This window comes from Nylanderia fulva, unplaced genomic scaffold, assembly GCF_048542155.1.
Source record: "Nylanderia fulva isolate GAGA-0341 unplaced genomic scaffold, ASM4854215v1 Scaffold15, whole genome shotgun sequence".
NCBI classification, from domain to species: domain Eukaryota; kingdom Metazoa; phylum Arthropoda; class Insecta; order Hymenoptera; family Formicidae; genus Nylanderia; species Nylanderia fulva.
In genome coordinates this window covers 4260046-4274580 of record NW_028189730.1, presented here as the reverse complement: position 1 = coordinate 4274580, position 14535 = coordinate 4260046, and the positions used below count along the sequence as shown (strand labels likewise).

Genomic DNA, 14535 nt, shown 5'->3' with positions numbered 1-14535 from the left:
ATTGAAAGAATCTCGGAACTAGTAGCATCAGAATTAAAGAAATCAAATATAACAGTAGGATACAGATGTCTAAAGAAATTAAACAGAGTCATAAAAACGCAAAAAGACAGAGATAAGCTCCAAAATAATTCGGGGGTCATATATAAGATTTCGTGTAATAATTGTGATGCTACATATGTAGGACAGACGAAAAGACAATTAGGTACAAGAGTAAATGAACATAAAAATAATATTAGATTAGATTCAGCAAGGCACTCGGTGGTTTCTGATCATATTGTAAAATTTACACACAATTTCAATTGGAACGACACAAAAATCCTAGATTATGAAAAGAATTATTATAAAAGGTTGATATCAGAAATGATATATATTAAAGAAGAAAACAACAGTATCAACCTAAAAAAGGACACCGAGCGTCTTGACGGTTCTTATTATGATATTCTAAAAAAATTGTCTACGTCATCTTAAGAATTGGGTATATATACAGCGCGCCGACATTGTAAGATACAGATATCGATTTGTTTTTTAAAAAAGTACACATTGTGATTATGTTAAGTAAAAAGAAATAATTTTTTAACAGAGGTGTTATGTTCGTTGACAAAAAAGTAAGTTAATACTATTTATTAAAAATCTAAATGTATTGTAATATTTGAGCGGATATATTAATTTGTTCACAGTGTCGTTACATAATATAACAGCATCTGACGCTCTAACACATGCCAACAATCATGAATTTTGTACGGCGTTCGTCATATAATCTTATAATTGTTGTATTTATTTATGATGTCGAAATGACTAAATTAATTTTTTAACATATTATTAAGATATTGAGAAAGACTGTCGTACAGTCGAAACGTTTATCGTAACTTTTGTATAGTATGACGTAAATTAATAAATAAAAATTTTTCAATTATTAGCATATAAGCTCGTTAAGTTGGCCTTTTATTATATCACATATATAAATTTTATTAGTGAAACTGTTCTGACAAATAAAAAATTTAAGAATATATAGTTAAAAAATGATAAAAGAATGCATTTATTTATTTTTTATACTAAATATAAATTTTTAATAAATATCATGGATCTTGCGATATATAAATTTTTCGCGTATAATAAAACATCTTTTTTAGCTTAGACTTAATTAAGAAAAACAAAAAAACAATATTGATAATAGAATAATTTTATGTGACACAAAAATAAATTCTATGTGTGCCTTGCAATAATATTAATAACTTTCTTAAACAATTAAACATTTACACACACACATTGATCAATAAATATTTTTTTTATAAAATATTTTTACTTCAATTTAAGAATACATAATTACCAATTAAATAAAAAAATTGTTTCAGAGACTTTATCCGCCTCCATATTTTTGAGAGCAAACATTAAGTTAATCGGGCGTATAAGTGAAAAAGATTTTCGAGAAAAGTATAGAAAAATTCCTAAGTGTATTGATGAATAGATACTTGCGTCGGGTGAGAAATATGGGCCGGGTTGTCGTTGTCAGAAGCGAAGCAAGAAAATTCGGTAGAGAGAATGTCACGATCGAGTGTCTTGATTTATCGGGATGTATCGAGTGCACGCCAGCCATCGAAGCTCTTTGGAGGAAATAGGAGATACGTTAGTTCGACGAACGGCCGACTGTGATAATTGAAACCGTTAATTAAATCTCGGGGATAAGCTTCGCGGCTAAATGAGTTTTTAGATCGCCGCCTCTCTCTCGAAGCCGCCAAGGGATGAAATCTCCGTCGTTTCATTCCCGATGTCGTTCGCCAACGCAAACGATATTTGTATCCCTCCTTGTTCCTTCATATTGTTTTATCTCATTCAGAAACTAAAGAAGTCTATCTCTCTCTCTCTCTTTCTCTTCCTTCTCAAATATATTTATTGTAAAAAAAAAAAGGGAAAATCCAACACAATTTTCGCAGAAATAAATCGAGTTTCGCGATAATCTTTATTCGGTTTTAAATAATATATTGATTTTTCCGAAATTTGATGAAAATAATATAAAACTTGTGTAAATACCCTCTTATCAACAAAGTTACACAATCGAATCGCGTTTGATCTATCGATGCTTTTATTACAACATTTGGCGGTGAAATGATTTACTCACATTCGCACAGTGACAAGTTCGATATTCTAGTGTCAGCAGAAAGTTTGGCGGAACGGATTTTCCGATAAGTTTCTCTCTCTCTCTCTCTCTCTTCCGGTGAAGACCGTCGTCCTAGTCTAATTTGCGGATCGCTAAAAGGAAACTACGTGGCTCGATGGATGGGGGACGGAGAAGAATTTATAGTTGCCGTAATATCGAAAACTCGCTCCGTGTGAATAGTTCGCAAGGGGAACGATATAAATTTCGGGGACTAATCCCATGCTTCCATTCTCGCGAACAAACTCTGGCGATAATTTTTCGTCCGATGTAAATCAGAGGTCCTTCCTCGGAGGAGCGTCTCCTCCAGGAAACCCCCGCGAAAAAGCTTCTTAAATACAATTAAAAAATTACCATGTCTGCAGAGGACAAGAGATATTGACGACAGCCGAAGAAGAATGTTTCAAGGAAAACTTTATCCTTACTCGTGTTTTCCAATTGCCCTATAAGAGCACCTTAAGAAAGATACTAATTATTTTCAGCCAAAATTTTCAAACAAAAATAATATAACCAATAAATAATATACACCAGATAAATGCTATATTATTTTTAAGTCCGCTTATGTAAACACAATTATTAGAAAAATATAAATTATAAAAGGTATATAAAATATACCTATATTTACAAATTTTTATCGCTTACTATTTAAGCTTTATTACTTAAGTATCTTTATGTGCTATGACCTAACCAAATTATCTGAGCATTATATATTCTAGATAATTTAGTAAAGATAATAGTTTTTTTAATCTAAGATGCAGCTATAAATAAAATATATTTTTATTATCTATATAAAGATAAGATGACGCCAAAATTTCATCTAGATGATCATCTATATAATTTTATTTACATAACAGCAAACACTGATTATATATTATTAAAATATATAATATTATTATTATATATTTTAATAAGATATAATAACAATATATTATAATACAATATATTATATAACAATATAAGATATATTTTATATAATACATATTATATGTATATAAAATATATAATATATATAAAACATTTTACATAAAAAATAATTAAATTATAAAGTTAATTTGTTCTTCTTGTTTCAGGTCAAAAAAATCTGAGAAAATACCCGGTCATGGTATTCATTCATGGGGAGAGTTTCGAATGGAACAGCGGCAATCCTTACGATGGCACTATATTAGCAGCTTACGGCAACGTTGTTTTCGTTACAATTAATTTCCGACTCGGCATCTTAGGTAAGAGAAAGTGTAGATTTGTAAAGAAAAAAAAGAAAAAGAGGGGAATAGGTTTGCATCTTTTTCTTATCGCCCTCTTAAAGCCCGCATCCAGTAAAGCGTATAGGAAGCCATAATCGACCGATGCACACCGTGCAGAAAAATACTAACGCCTAATATACTTTTGTATTACACAGGCAGGCAAAGTGGCACTTTGTGTGCGTGTTTTCTGTGCGGAAAGCGGCCGATTTCCCACGCCGCCATCTAGCGGCAACGCGGTGAGTGAATGAGCCGCGTTCAAAGCCATTGCCTACGGCTGAGCCGCGTTCAAAATCATTGCCCACGACTTTAGCCGTGGACAATGACTTTGAACACGGCTATTCCCGCACCGTACCGCCGCAAGATGGCAGCATGCGATCGACGATCTCGCGCACAGAAAACGCACACAAAGCCACTTTGCCTGCATTTGTAATACAAAATAGTATGTGTATCACGTGCGGATTGACAATTGTTCACTCGCCTTCGGCTCGTGCGTCCATCCCCCGCACTCGTGACTAATTGTCAACTTTCCGCACTTGATATACAGTATACTATTACTGTTCCGCCGTATAAATAACTTTGTTACGGCTCGTCGTTTGCCAAGGCTGCTTGCCTGCCTTGCCTTGTCTCGCAAACTTCTTATCTAAATTTTTATCGCCTCGAGCTTTTCAATATCGTATATATACATATACTATATGTATATATACAGCTTGCCCTCTCAAAGAAAGTTTCCCGTTACCCGATACACATAGGTCGACTTATCACGTCACCGGAAGTGTAAAAACGATGGCTCAATTTAATCGCCAAATAAAAGCATTAACAAAATCAAGGGTAAAGAGGCAATGATCGAAGCTCTGACGAATGAAATTTTCGCGGATTGCTCGCGGAACAGCTGTGTGGAAAAAAATGTATTCATACAAGCGATTCAACAACAATGAGGTTTAGTTGGATCGAGGCACTTTTTCTGGTATGATAAAAAAAAACATTAAATTATTCCATGCATTGTATGTACTTTTCTCTCTCTCTCTCTCTCTCAATGTTAAAAAAAAGCCGGGGTAACCGATGGAGTAACACAGTATATTTCGTTGCACGAAGAGCGCAGCGGTCATGCGAAAGCGTCATTATTCAGAAAGTCCGTTAAAAAGTGCCATCCAGAAACGCGGCACCCGCAATCCGAAATTGTCGTGTACGTACAATGCTCGTTTGGCGGGCTGGAGGGAGGGTTAACAGCGAAATTCCAACAATCTCTTTTCGCGAGATGACAGCGACGGGGCGCGATGCAAATGGACGGGGAGAACGGGGACTATACATTCGGTATATCCGGTAAGTGGAGTGGTTCCGCGGCGGAGAAAAAAAGAGGCCGACGCGAAACCATAATCATAAATTAGGTTAAAGTGCTGGGGAAGCGCTTAGTAACCCCCGACCCTCGCTGTCCGGAGTTAGCCCCGTGAGGAGCCTGCGGATAACTTCGACCCACTACCTCCCTTGCCCAAGCCATGATGTCCGCCCGGTGCGCAAAACAGGGGAAAAATATGGTCCCGAGCGCGCGAAGTCGGCCCTCGAGCAAAAAGAGCCCCGGCGAGCGATCGCGTTACCGCGCGAAAGTGCTTCATGTTTAAACAGAGAGGGAAGAATTTCGCATCTCCGTGGAGCTAATTAATTGGGACGCCCAATGTACGCGAGAGAGAGAGAGAGAAGAGTGTCTCCGGGGATCTCTTGAAATCTAAAAATCTCTCCTCTTCATCTGGTTATTCGGGAATTCCCTCCGGTAAGAAATGAAAATTCTCTCTCGGCTGCACACTTTTACATGGTTGAATGTAATTGACAGTTACAAGGTTCTTATTTTGTAAGATAACAGATCTTACGTCGTTGAACATGATTCCTCTTAGATTATCGTGTATAGCTTGCATCTTCCTGCTTTTGTAGATTTTTAATCAGAGGAAATTCTTATCCCACATTTTATAATTTCAAATTCTGGAAGAAGTATAAAAAATTCTTGAGATTTGAAATTAGGAAAATAATATAATTAATACAGTTTTGGAATAATCAAATAATAATTGTTCTGGAATCTCAAGAGTGTAGGATTTCTAGAAGAAATTAGTTTTAATATTTGAAGAAGATTTAATTTGTTCGCCACAATTACTTCCTTAATTTGATTAATAATCGTGAAATTTTCATTATAGGTTTTCTGAGGCCCGGAATTAGAGATGACACAGCAAGCAATTTCGGATTATTGGATCAAATAGCGGCGTTGCTTTGGCTTAGGGAGAACATCGCAGAATTCGGTGGTGATTTTAACAGAGTCACTTTGATCGGTCACGGAACCGGAGCCATCTTTGCTAATTTACTTCTAATTAGCCCGGTCACCAACAAGAAAGGTAAAGACAAAAAATCAACAGTTTTTTTTTTTACTAAATCTACAATTCTGGAATCTTCTAATGAACGGATACTCAAAGTAATTTCAAATATTAAAATGTGTCGGAATTTATCTTCGCCCGAAATAAATTAAAAAAAGCTTTTGTATTTGGAAACCTCTTGAAATTTCACAAGAAAGAATGTTTAATGCCCAGCAATTGGTATACAAAAATTGATATTCTAATATATAATTGATGAAAAGTAGAAAATTATTGACAGAGGAGTTAATTGTTTCTCCCTAGCTATATAATTCCACGAAGTTTTCTTCGTTTCTCAGAGCACTTTCCGCTATTCATTTCCATTTTTTTGTGCCATCGTCGTTCGACTCCTGCCAATTTCCGGCGATCGTTTTTTTTTTTTTGGACGGGAAAAAACGAGATCTCGAACGCGCACAACGATACCCGCTCACGAGAATCAAAAGGGGACGATATGCAATCCGTGCTAATCCCTCCCCTCGCTGTAATTGGAAACATTATCCGTAGTCATAGGAGCGTACGGTGATCGCATATAGAGATCGCGATTTCCGACTCGGCCGGAGATAATCGCGGGATTAATTGGAGGAATCAGGGCGGGAGAGATAGGCATACGTGCTCCTGCATTAAACACAATACGCCGCATACGATCGAGACGACATTCTGATGTGTATTTCAACGAATGGGTCATCGATCATAAAGGAACCACGGAATTAGCGCGATTAATCCTTCTGTCAATGAACGGATGCTCGAAGCAGCTTTGAATGTTAAAGATAAATTGAAGAATGTTTATCTCACATTATCTTAACCTTTAATTGGTATCGTCAAATTTACTAACTTGATTGGTGTCGTGGGGTCATTTGAAACCCCAACATAAAATATTTTCTCATTAGTGGGATAGTGGATTTTTATAGTTATTTATTTGATTAAATGAAACAATACACTTTCATTTATCGATGTGTTGTTAATAATTACATAACTTTTCTAAAATCACTATAAGAAATTTGACATTAGTTTTTACACCTCTTGGGTCATTTTTGACCCCACGATACCAGTTAAGGGTTAATTTATTTTCTTAGGTTTTAATCATTTTATAATATATATAAATCTTTGTATTCGAAAACCTTCTAAAATATAATAAGAAAGATTGTTCAATGTCTAATAGTTGCTATTAAAAAAAAATTTATAGTTGATATCTATACATTAATGAAAAGGTGAACAATCTGGCTTTCGCAGGTTTAGAACTAATATATACATATACTTCTCAAAATAATTAAGGGACAAAAAAATTGTCTAAAAAATAGACAAATTTTAACAAAGGACAAATCCAATTGTGCACGTAGCGCTTTGGATGAAACTGACGTCAGCGATAATTTTAGAAATGATATGCAACTTTACATGTCCTAAATTTTATGTTGAGTTGAAAGATTATGTTAGAAAGTGGAGAAGAGAGTGTTCTGCCATGAATTTTACTTTCTATTATTTTTTATCACAGAAAATAAAGTTTTTTTTTTTAACAAAATTGTACACATCGATCATTCTGAAAATACGGATCACTGTAAAGAAATTATCACAGCAGGTCTGTGATTTTTTATCAAGATTAGGGTAGTAAGAGGCACAAAAATTTCAATCCATAAAATTTTTTTAGTAACTTTACAAAACTTTTTTTCAAAGTTTAAACAAAAACGAGAAAACTTGAGAATTTTTTCGTTATCTTTATTTATTTATAAAATGTTTACGAATTTAAAAAAATTCGGCCACTATATCATACTATGGAACAAAGATTCAGTTTTAAGATTCCTTTTTTAGAATTGTTGTACAATGATTTTTAACAGAGTTATAAACGATCAAAATGAAAATGATCATTTCTCTTTAATTCTTGACAACTTGAGTAAGAAGAATCGAAATTAAAATTTAAAAAAACGATTGTACAGGGAATACTTCAGGCTTTAACGCGAAAGAGTCAAAAAATTTTTTCCACTCTTGCTGTACATGCGACACGTCTACAAAGTGAGACGAAAATTTTCCATTTCGTTAAATTCGTCGTTTTCTGTATATAAAAATACCAGAATTGAAGAAAACGAAAAACAACTGTGATCATTCGAAAGTAGAGATTTCAAGCTTTAAAACTCTTCTCTAAAATGTAAATTCTCATTTTCCGAAACAAAGTTACGGCTATTTAAAATTTGCCTATTTTTAGACAATTTTTTTTTATCCCTTAATTATTTCGAGGAGCGTATATTTAACGTAAATAAATTCGCAAAATATGACAACTCGATCGAACCGTCTAGAGATTCAGATGTCGACGACCCTTCAATTATCCCTTTCTCGAGTTTGCGCCCTTTTTTTTCTCGACTCGAGCGAGCACTCGCGTCGCGATATTTCCAGAGTTTGACAAGAGGCTAGGAATCACTGGTCTCCAACATGTGTTCGAACGGTGAAGCACACACATCGAGCGGCACTCTCTCAAGAGCACTCTCGGGCAGCCGGCGGTGTCCGAGCAGGGTCAGCGAGAACGAGCGAGCGAGCGAGCGAGCGAACGAGAGAGAGAGAGAGAGAGAGAGAGCACAAGAAAGAAGACGTCGACCATTTTTCACCCGACCGGCTTCGCAATAGCGGCTCGGGGGAGAGAAAGGAACTTTTCTCTTCCGGTCGAGCGCACAATGCCATCGCGTCCGGCCGATAATTATATTGTGCAATGAAAAATAACCGGACTTAATATTTTACACGTCGAGACAGAAATGCCTGGCCGTGTCATGCGAGGAGTTCTCAAACATTGGAGAGCGGTTTTATCTATTTATGTCAACGTTCCTTCTCTTCTTCCGCGAATTTATTTGTCGGATCATGTTTGCAGAAGCCATAAATATACAGCATTGTTATATTGCTTGGACGAGCAATTCTTTTCTTCTTCTACAGTCCTGTTTAGAATCTTCGAACTCATAGGGGTGTGAAAAGAATTAAGGAAAATTTGTAACACTTCCAGGCACCTTTTGCTTTCCTCGGGATATTGTATCCCGATGAGATTTGAGAATTGTTGGGACCGCGTTGAATGAGCTGAGTTATTAATCTGTTCGGCATCCATCTTGTTGGCGCAGGTTTGTTTAAACGGGCCATCCTGATGTCTGGATCGGCAATGAGCGCGGACGCGATCGGAAAGGGGCCACTGCAAATCACCAAGCAGGTAAAGAAAGATGCATAATAGCCGCGAATAAAAACGGCGAAAGATGAGGATTGATGCGCGTGGATTTCAGTTTCACGGAATGACAAATCGTTTACGCGCGGCATCTATTATCATTAATTTTAACGATTGACTTAATTTTCTGAATTTCAAAGATTCTCTATGCGTTCCCGGTTCTTCTCGCGAGTTCTTCAAGTTCTAAGTCGTTAAACAAGTCACTCACAAAATTAATCGAATGTTTTAAAAATTTCATAAATGTTTTTAATGTATGACGAGAAGGGAAGGAAAAGCACAGTCGTAAAAAGGGAGAAAGCTCCTTGGTAATATTAAATATTTTATCAAAGAATAATGTATTTCTCTGCGAGATATATATATATATATATACATTTTTAAAATAATTTTTATAAACCATTCATTCAAATTCTAAACTGTTAAAACGTCCAATTGAATATATAAATTCAAAAAATTCCGGAATAAAAAATGAATCAATTATTTAAAAAACTTCGTAAAAGTTTTTAATGTATAACGAGAAGGAAAAAAGAGAAATCATACGAAATGGAGAGGATCATTGGCAATTTTAACTATTTTATTAAAATAACAATATATTATTTTTAAAAGAGAAAGTGATATAAATATTTCGTTGAAATATTTAAAGCATTTAATTATAATTTCGTACTTTTAAATTTATTCAAACGTCGAGTTTTATTTTATATTCGCAAAATTTCTGCAATTTTCAATATATTTCACTTCTTAAAGCTTACAAATATTTTTAGATCACGATAATTATAGAATCCTCGTACCCTGAAGATCATTTAAAATTCTAAATTTTTGAAATATTTCCACTTAAAATTAACTAAACTATTTCAAAATTCCAAAGTGAAAAAAAAGAGATCGTTTACCCTAGATTTTGCCTTTCTACGCGACACGATGTATGTATGTACGTTCCGCAAATGACAGCGTGATGTTTCGATCGCGATTCGAATTCGAATCGGCAAGATGTATCACCGCTCGTCACGGTGGCGAATCGGTACACGGGTTACATCGACACACCCAAAGGGTGGTGAAGGGGTGAAGGATTCAGAGTAGAGACAGTCGGTCCCGCGTTCACATTTCGCTCGTGAGCTCAATGTTGAGGGAAGGGGACTCGTTTTTCAGGTGGCTCACGCTCTCAACTGTCCCACCACCAGCGACAGCGAACTGGCGATCTGCTTGCGCAACCAGGACGTAGACAGGCTGCTACACGCGAAAATCCACAAGCCGAAATACGTGCCGGCCTACGCGCCACTGATCGACCGTGCAGTTATCCCCGACAAACCCTTCAATTTAATGGAGAACGCTCAGCTCTTTGGCAGGTATGATTTTTTCCTATTCTCGCACCCCTTCTGTCAATGAACGAGTTTCTCGATACCCAAAACAATTTTTGATGTTTCAAATATATTGGACAATTTTTTTCGGCCTACAAAACAAAATAGAAAATATTTCTGTGTTCGAAAACCTCATAAAAAAATTGTTGCAATGCAATGTGTCAAAAATAAGTACCCAAGTACTCATTGATAGGAAGATGAACATTATGCATTGACAAAAGATATAATGGATGCTGACCATGTCTGTTTTACCGACTTTGAGTTCAAGGGCTTTTCTTTTTATTGGCTATATAGATTGAAAAATCCTTCTCTACAATTAAGATACCCAAAACAATTTTCGATGTTTCAAATATATTGGACAATTTTTTTCGGCCTACAAAACAAAATAGAAAATATTTCTGTGTTCGAAAACCTCATAAAAAAATTGTTGCAGTGCAATGTGTCAAAAATAAGTACCCAAGTACTCATTGATAGGAAGATGAACATTATGCATTGACAAAAGATATAATGGATGCTGACCATGTCTGTTTTACCGACTTTGAGTTCAAGAGCTTTTCTTTTTATTGGCTATATAGATTGAAAAATCCTTCTCCACAATTAAAATACTTATAATAATGAACGGGGGGCGCTGTGATTCCATAAAAAGCAATAAAAGTTAAAAAATTGCAGTTTTTATTGGCCTCTTGCATCAGCTCATAACAATAGTTATTTAATATAAAAGTTCTGCAGTTTATTTGTGCACAAAATATGGCGCTCTTAATAGAGATGACATGAAAGAATTCATTATTATCAGTACTTTAATTGTGGAGGATTTTTCAATCTGTATATTCAATAAAAAGTGAACCTAACCTAACTTAAAGTCGATAAAACAGAACTGCGGCAGCATCCTCTTAAGTTTGTCAGTGAACAGATATTCAAAGTAATTTTAAATGTTTAAAAGGTGTAAGAATTTTTTTCTGTATGCAAAACAAAATACAAAGAAATCTTTATATTCGGAAATCTCTTAAAATATATTTGATGCGCAGCAGCTGCTATATAAGTTACTTATTAAAAACACGCAGTTAATACCTGGGTACCTATACACTGAAAGATAACAAATTATGCATTGATAGAAAGATTAAATTCTTAGATATCGAGGGAAGGAATCTCGCATCCATGTAGATTTCTCCGGGAATAAAAATAAATTTCGAACGAACGACGTTTAAAAATTTGGCAAATTAAAAACGCGAGGAATCGTAACGTTGTTTTCAGGTTTGACTTGATGTATGGCGTGACCGAGTCCGAGAAATTTCACATCCTGCCACCAGTTGCTTTGTTACACGGCATGCTTGACGGACAACGAGATGAAATCCTACGAGATCATGTCAAAGTAATTTTTTTATCAATTTGTTTTTATCTCTATTAAATAAGTATCTAATTTGTTAATTCAGTTACCTGGATGAGAAGTAGAATGAAAGCGGAGATTGAGAAATGATCTGAAAATTTAAAGATTCAAACATTTTAAATAAAATTGTCTGAACAGATATTAGAATTAATAAGACAGCAAAAATATTAAATACTTAAATCCCCAGATTATTAAATTTTTTGATTTCTATTTTTCTCTATTCTCATTGTTAACTTCAGTTCTCTAAGTTCAGCTTTGACTTCTCATCTCTTGCAGACAATTTTTGGAATTTGCTCTTCAAACTTCATTTGAAAATTTTTACATCCTTTATATCTCAGATTTATGAAGGTGCTGGATAATTCATCCTCTAGAATCTCGAGACTTTTTAAAATCTCGAATATGATTCCTTGTACATCAAGAATATGTCCTCAGGCGACGCATGAACTGGAGCCGGAGCTGATCCTGTCGAAAGTGCTGGAGCAATACGGCGACTTTTCCAACGGATTCACGAAAGAGTACGCCACGAAGAATCGGGACATGGTGCTGGAGGCGTTATCGGATAGCGGCACCGTGGCGCCGTTAATAATGACTGCCAATTTGCATTCAAGGGCGAACCCGAAGAGCTACATGTACGTCTTCTCGCATCCGAAAGCTATGCAAGACTACTCTGGCGTAAGTAGGTCTCTCAGCGATACAACGAAGATCGATTATCGCGGCTCAGACGCCTCTCGACAAAGCGAGACTCGACACGGTACGGGAAAAATGTTGCGCATAAGAAGGAGAGAGAGAGAGTGAGAAGGAGGAAACGCGAAGAGAGAGAGACGGACTCTCTGGCGGGGATGATGAGTTAAAGTGCACTTCCTTCAACGCTCCAATTCGTGCAGCTTCATGCAACGTTGTTGTTCCCTGATGCGGAGCATTGCTCCTGAAAACGAAGAGCATTTCTCATCGCCGCACTTTATCGAAGAATCTGTATGTGTGTGTGGGTGGCTGGGTATATCTGTGTGTGTGTGCGTGAAATGGGAAATGTACTTTTTCTAATTCCCTAAAATGCGAAAGAAAGATATGCTATGGTTTTCTGCAAGGATCGTAAGGAGTGTTGATTGCTTAGAGAGAGAGAAATGGAGAGAAAGAGGGAAAGAAAGAGTTCGCATATTCGTCTTACAATTAGTATATATGATATAAAGATTCGAAAAATTCCATCGTTAATAATCGTATTTAGGTGTTTCTTTGAATAGAAATTAAATTTTTATATCTATGATAGATTAATATTTTCCTAATTTTACATTTATTTTAAAACTTCTCGTTAATCGTTAATAATCTTTTCACACAGTATGTCTTTAAAATTAAATATTAAATTTTAAACTTTCCCTTAATAATTTATAAATTTTACATTTACAGAAATTTATATATTTTTAAATCTTCGGTCACTAAAATGTTTAATATGAGAGATCAAAATAACTTCCAATTAAATCTAGAAATTTATTTCAAGTATATACATAATATTTTAAGAATCCTATTTTTAATAATCTTATACATTTCTAAATTGTTTCTTTCAATAGAAATTAAATTTTTATATCTATGATAGATTAATATTTTCCTAATTTTACATTTATTTTAAAACTTCTCGTTAATCGTTAATAATCCTTTCAGTATGTCTTTAAAATTAAATATTAAATTTTAAACTTTCTCTTAATAATTTATAAATTTTACATTTACAGAAATTTATATATTTTTAAATCTTCGGTCACTAAAATGTTTAATATGAGAGATCAAAATAACTTCCAATTAAATCTAGAAATTTATTTCAAGTATATACATAATATTTTAAGAATCCTATTTTTAATAATCTTATACATTTCTAAATTGTTTCTTTGAATAGAAATTAAATTTTTATATCTATGATAGATTAATATTTTCCTAATTTTACATTTATTTTAAAACTTCTCGTTAATCGTTAATAATCCTTTCAGTATGTCTTTAAAATTAAATATTAAATTTTAAACTTTCTCTTAATAATTTATAAATTTTACATTTACAGAAATTTATATATTTTTAAATCTTCGGTCACTAAAATGTTTAATATGAGAGATCAAAATAACTTCCAATTAAATCTAGAAATTTATTTCAAGTATATACATAATATTTTAAGAATTCTATTTTTAATAATCTTATACATTTCTAAATTGTTTCTTTGAATAGAAATTAAATTTTTATATCTATGATAGATTAATATTTTCCTAATTTTACATTTATTTTAAAACTTCTCGTTAATCGTTAATAATCCATTCAGTATGTCTTTAAAATTAAATATTAAATTTTAAACTTTCCCTTAATAATTTATAAATTTTACATTTACAGAAATTTATATATTTTTAAAACTCGGTCACTAAAATGTTTAATATGAGAGATCAAAATAACTTCCAATTAAATCTAGAAATTTATTTCAAGTATATACATATAATATTTTAAGAATCCTATTTCTAATAATCTTATACATTTCTAAATTGTTTTGCCACAAAATTCTATTATATCAATTAATTCTTTTCTAATTTTACATTTACAGAAGTAGATTTTTTTAAACCATTACCGGCATAATATTAGCGAAGGCAAAAATGCTGAAGCTTCCAATTAAATTCACGAGAAAAAAACTCATTCCCGGATTAATCAATGAGCCGGCATTTCGAAAGAAAGCGCCCGGCATTTTTGGAATATTCCACATGGATCGCGTTGTATCCATTGTCCCCGGTTCCTTAGTTCGGAAGGAGCGAGTTTGTGTGACCTAGTGGCGACCATTATGCTTCGCACACAGTTCGAGGGAAAGAAAAATCC

The 14535-nt window shown here is 34.2% G+C and overlaps 1 protein-coding gene across 3 annotated transcripts in view; it reads left to right on the top strand.

The window, feature by feature from the left end:
* Positions 1 to 14535, top strand: part of LOC114937283 (uncharacterized) — a 74849-nt gene that overhangs the window by 47504 nt on the left and 12810 nt on the right. For all 3 annotated transcript variants that reach the window (XM_085480549.1, XM_085480548.1, XM_085480550.1), the window contains exons 4-9: positions 3223 to 3372; positions 5574 to 5768; positions 8873 to 8958; positions 10111 to 10307; positions 11571 to 11688; positions 12136 to 12375. In XM_085480549.1, the coding sequence (XP_085336675.1) occupies positions 3223 to 3372; positions 5574 to 5768; positions 8873 to 8958; positions 10111 to 10307; positions 11571 to 11688; positions 12136 to 12375 (986 nt within the window). The remainder of the gene's footprint in view (positions 1 to 3222; positions 3373 to 5573; positions 5769 to 8872; positions 8959 to 10110; positions 10308 to 11570; positions 11689 to 12135; positions 12376 to 14535) is intronic.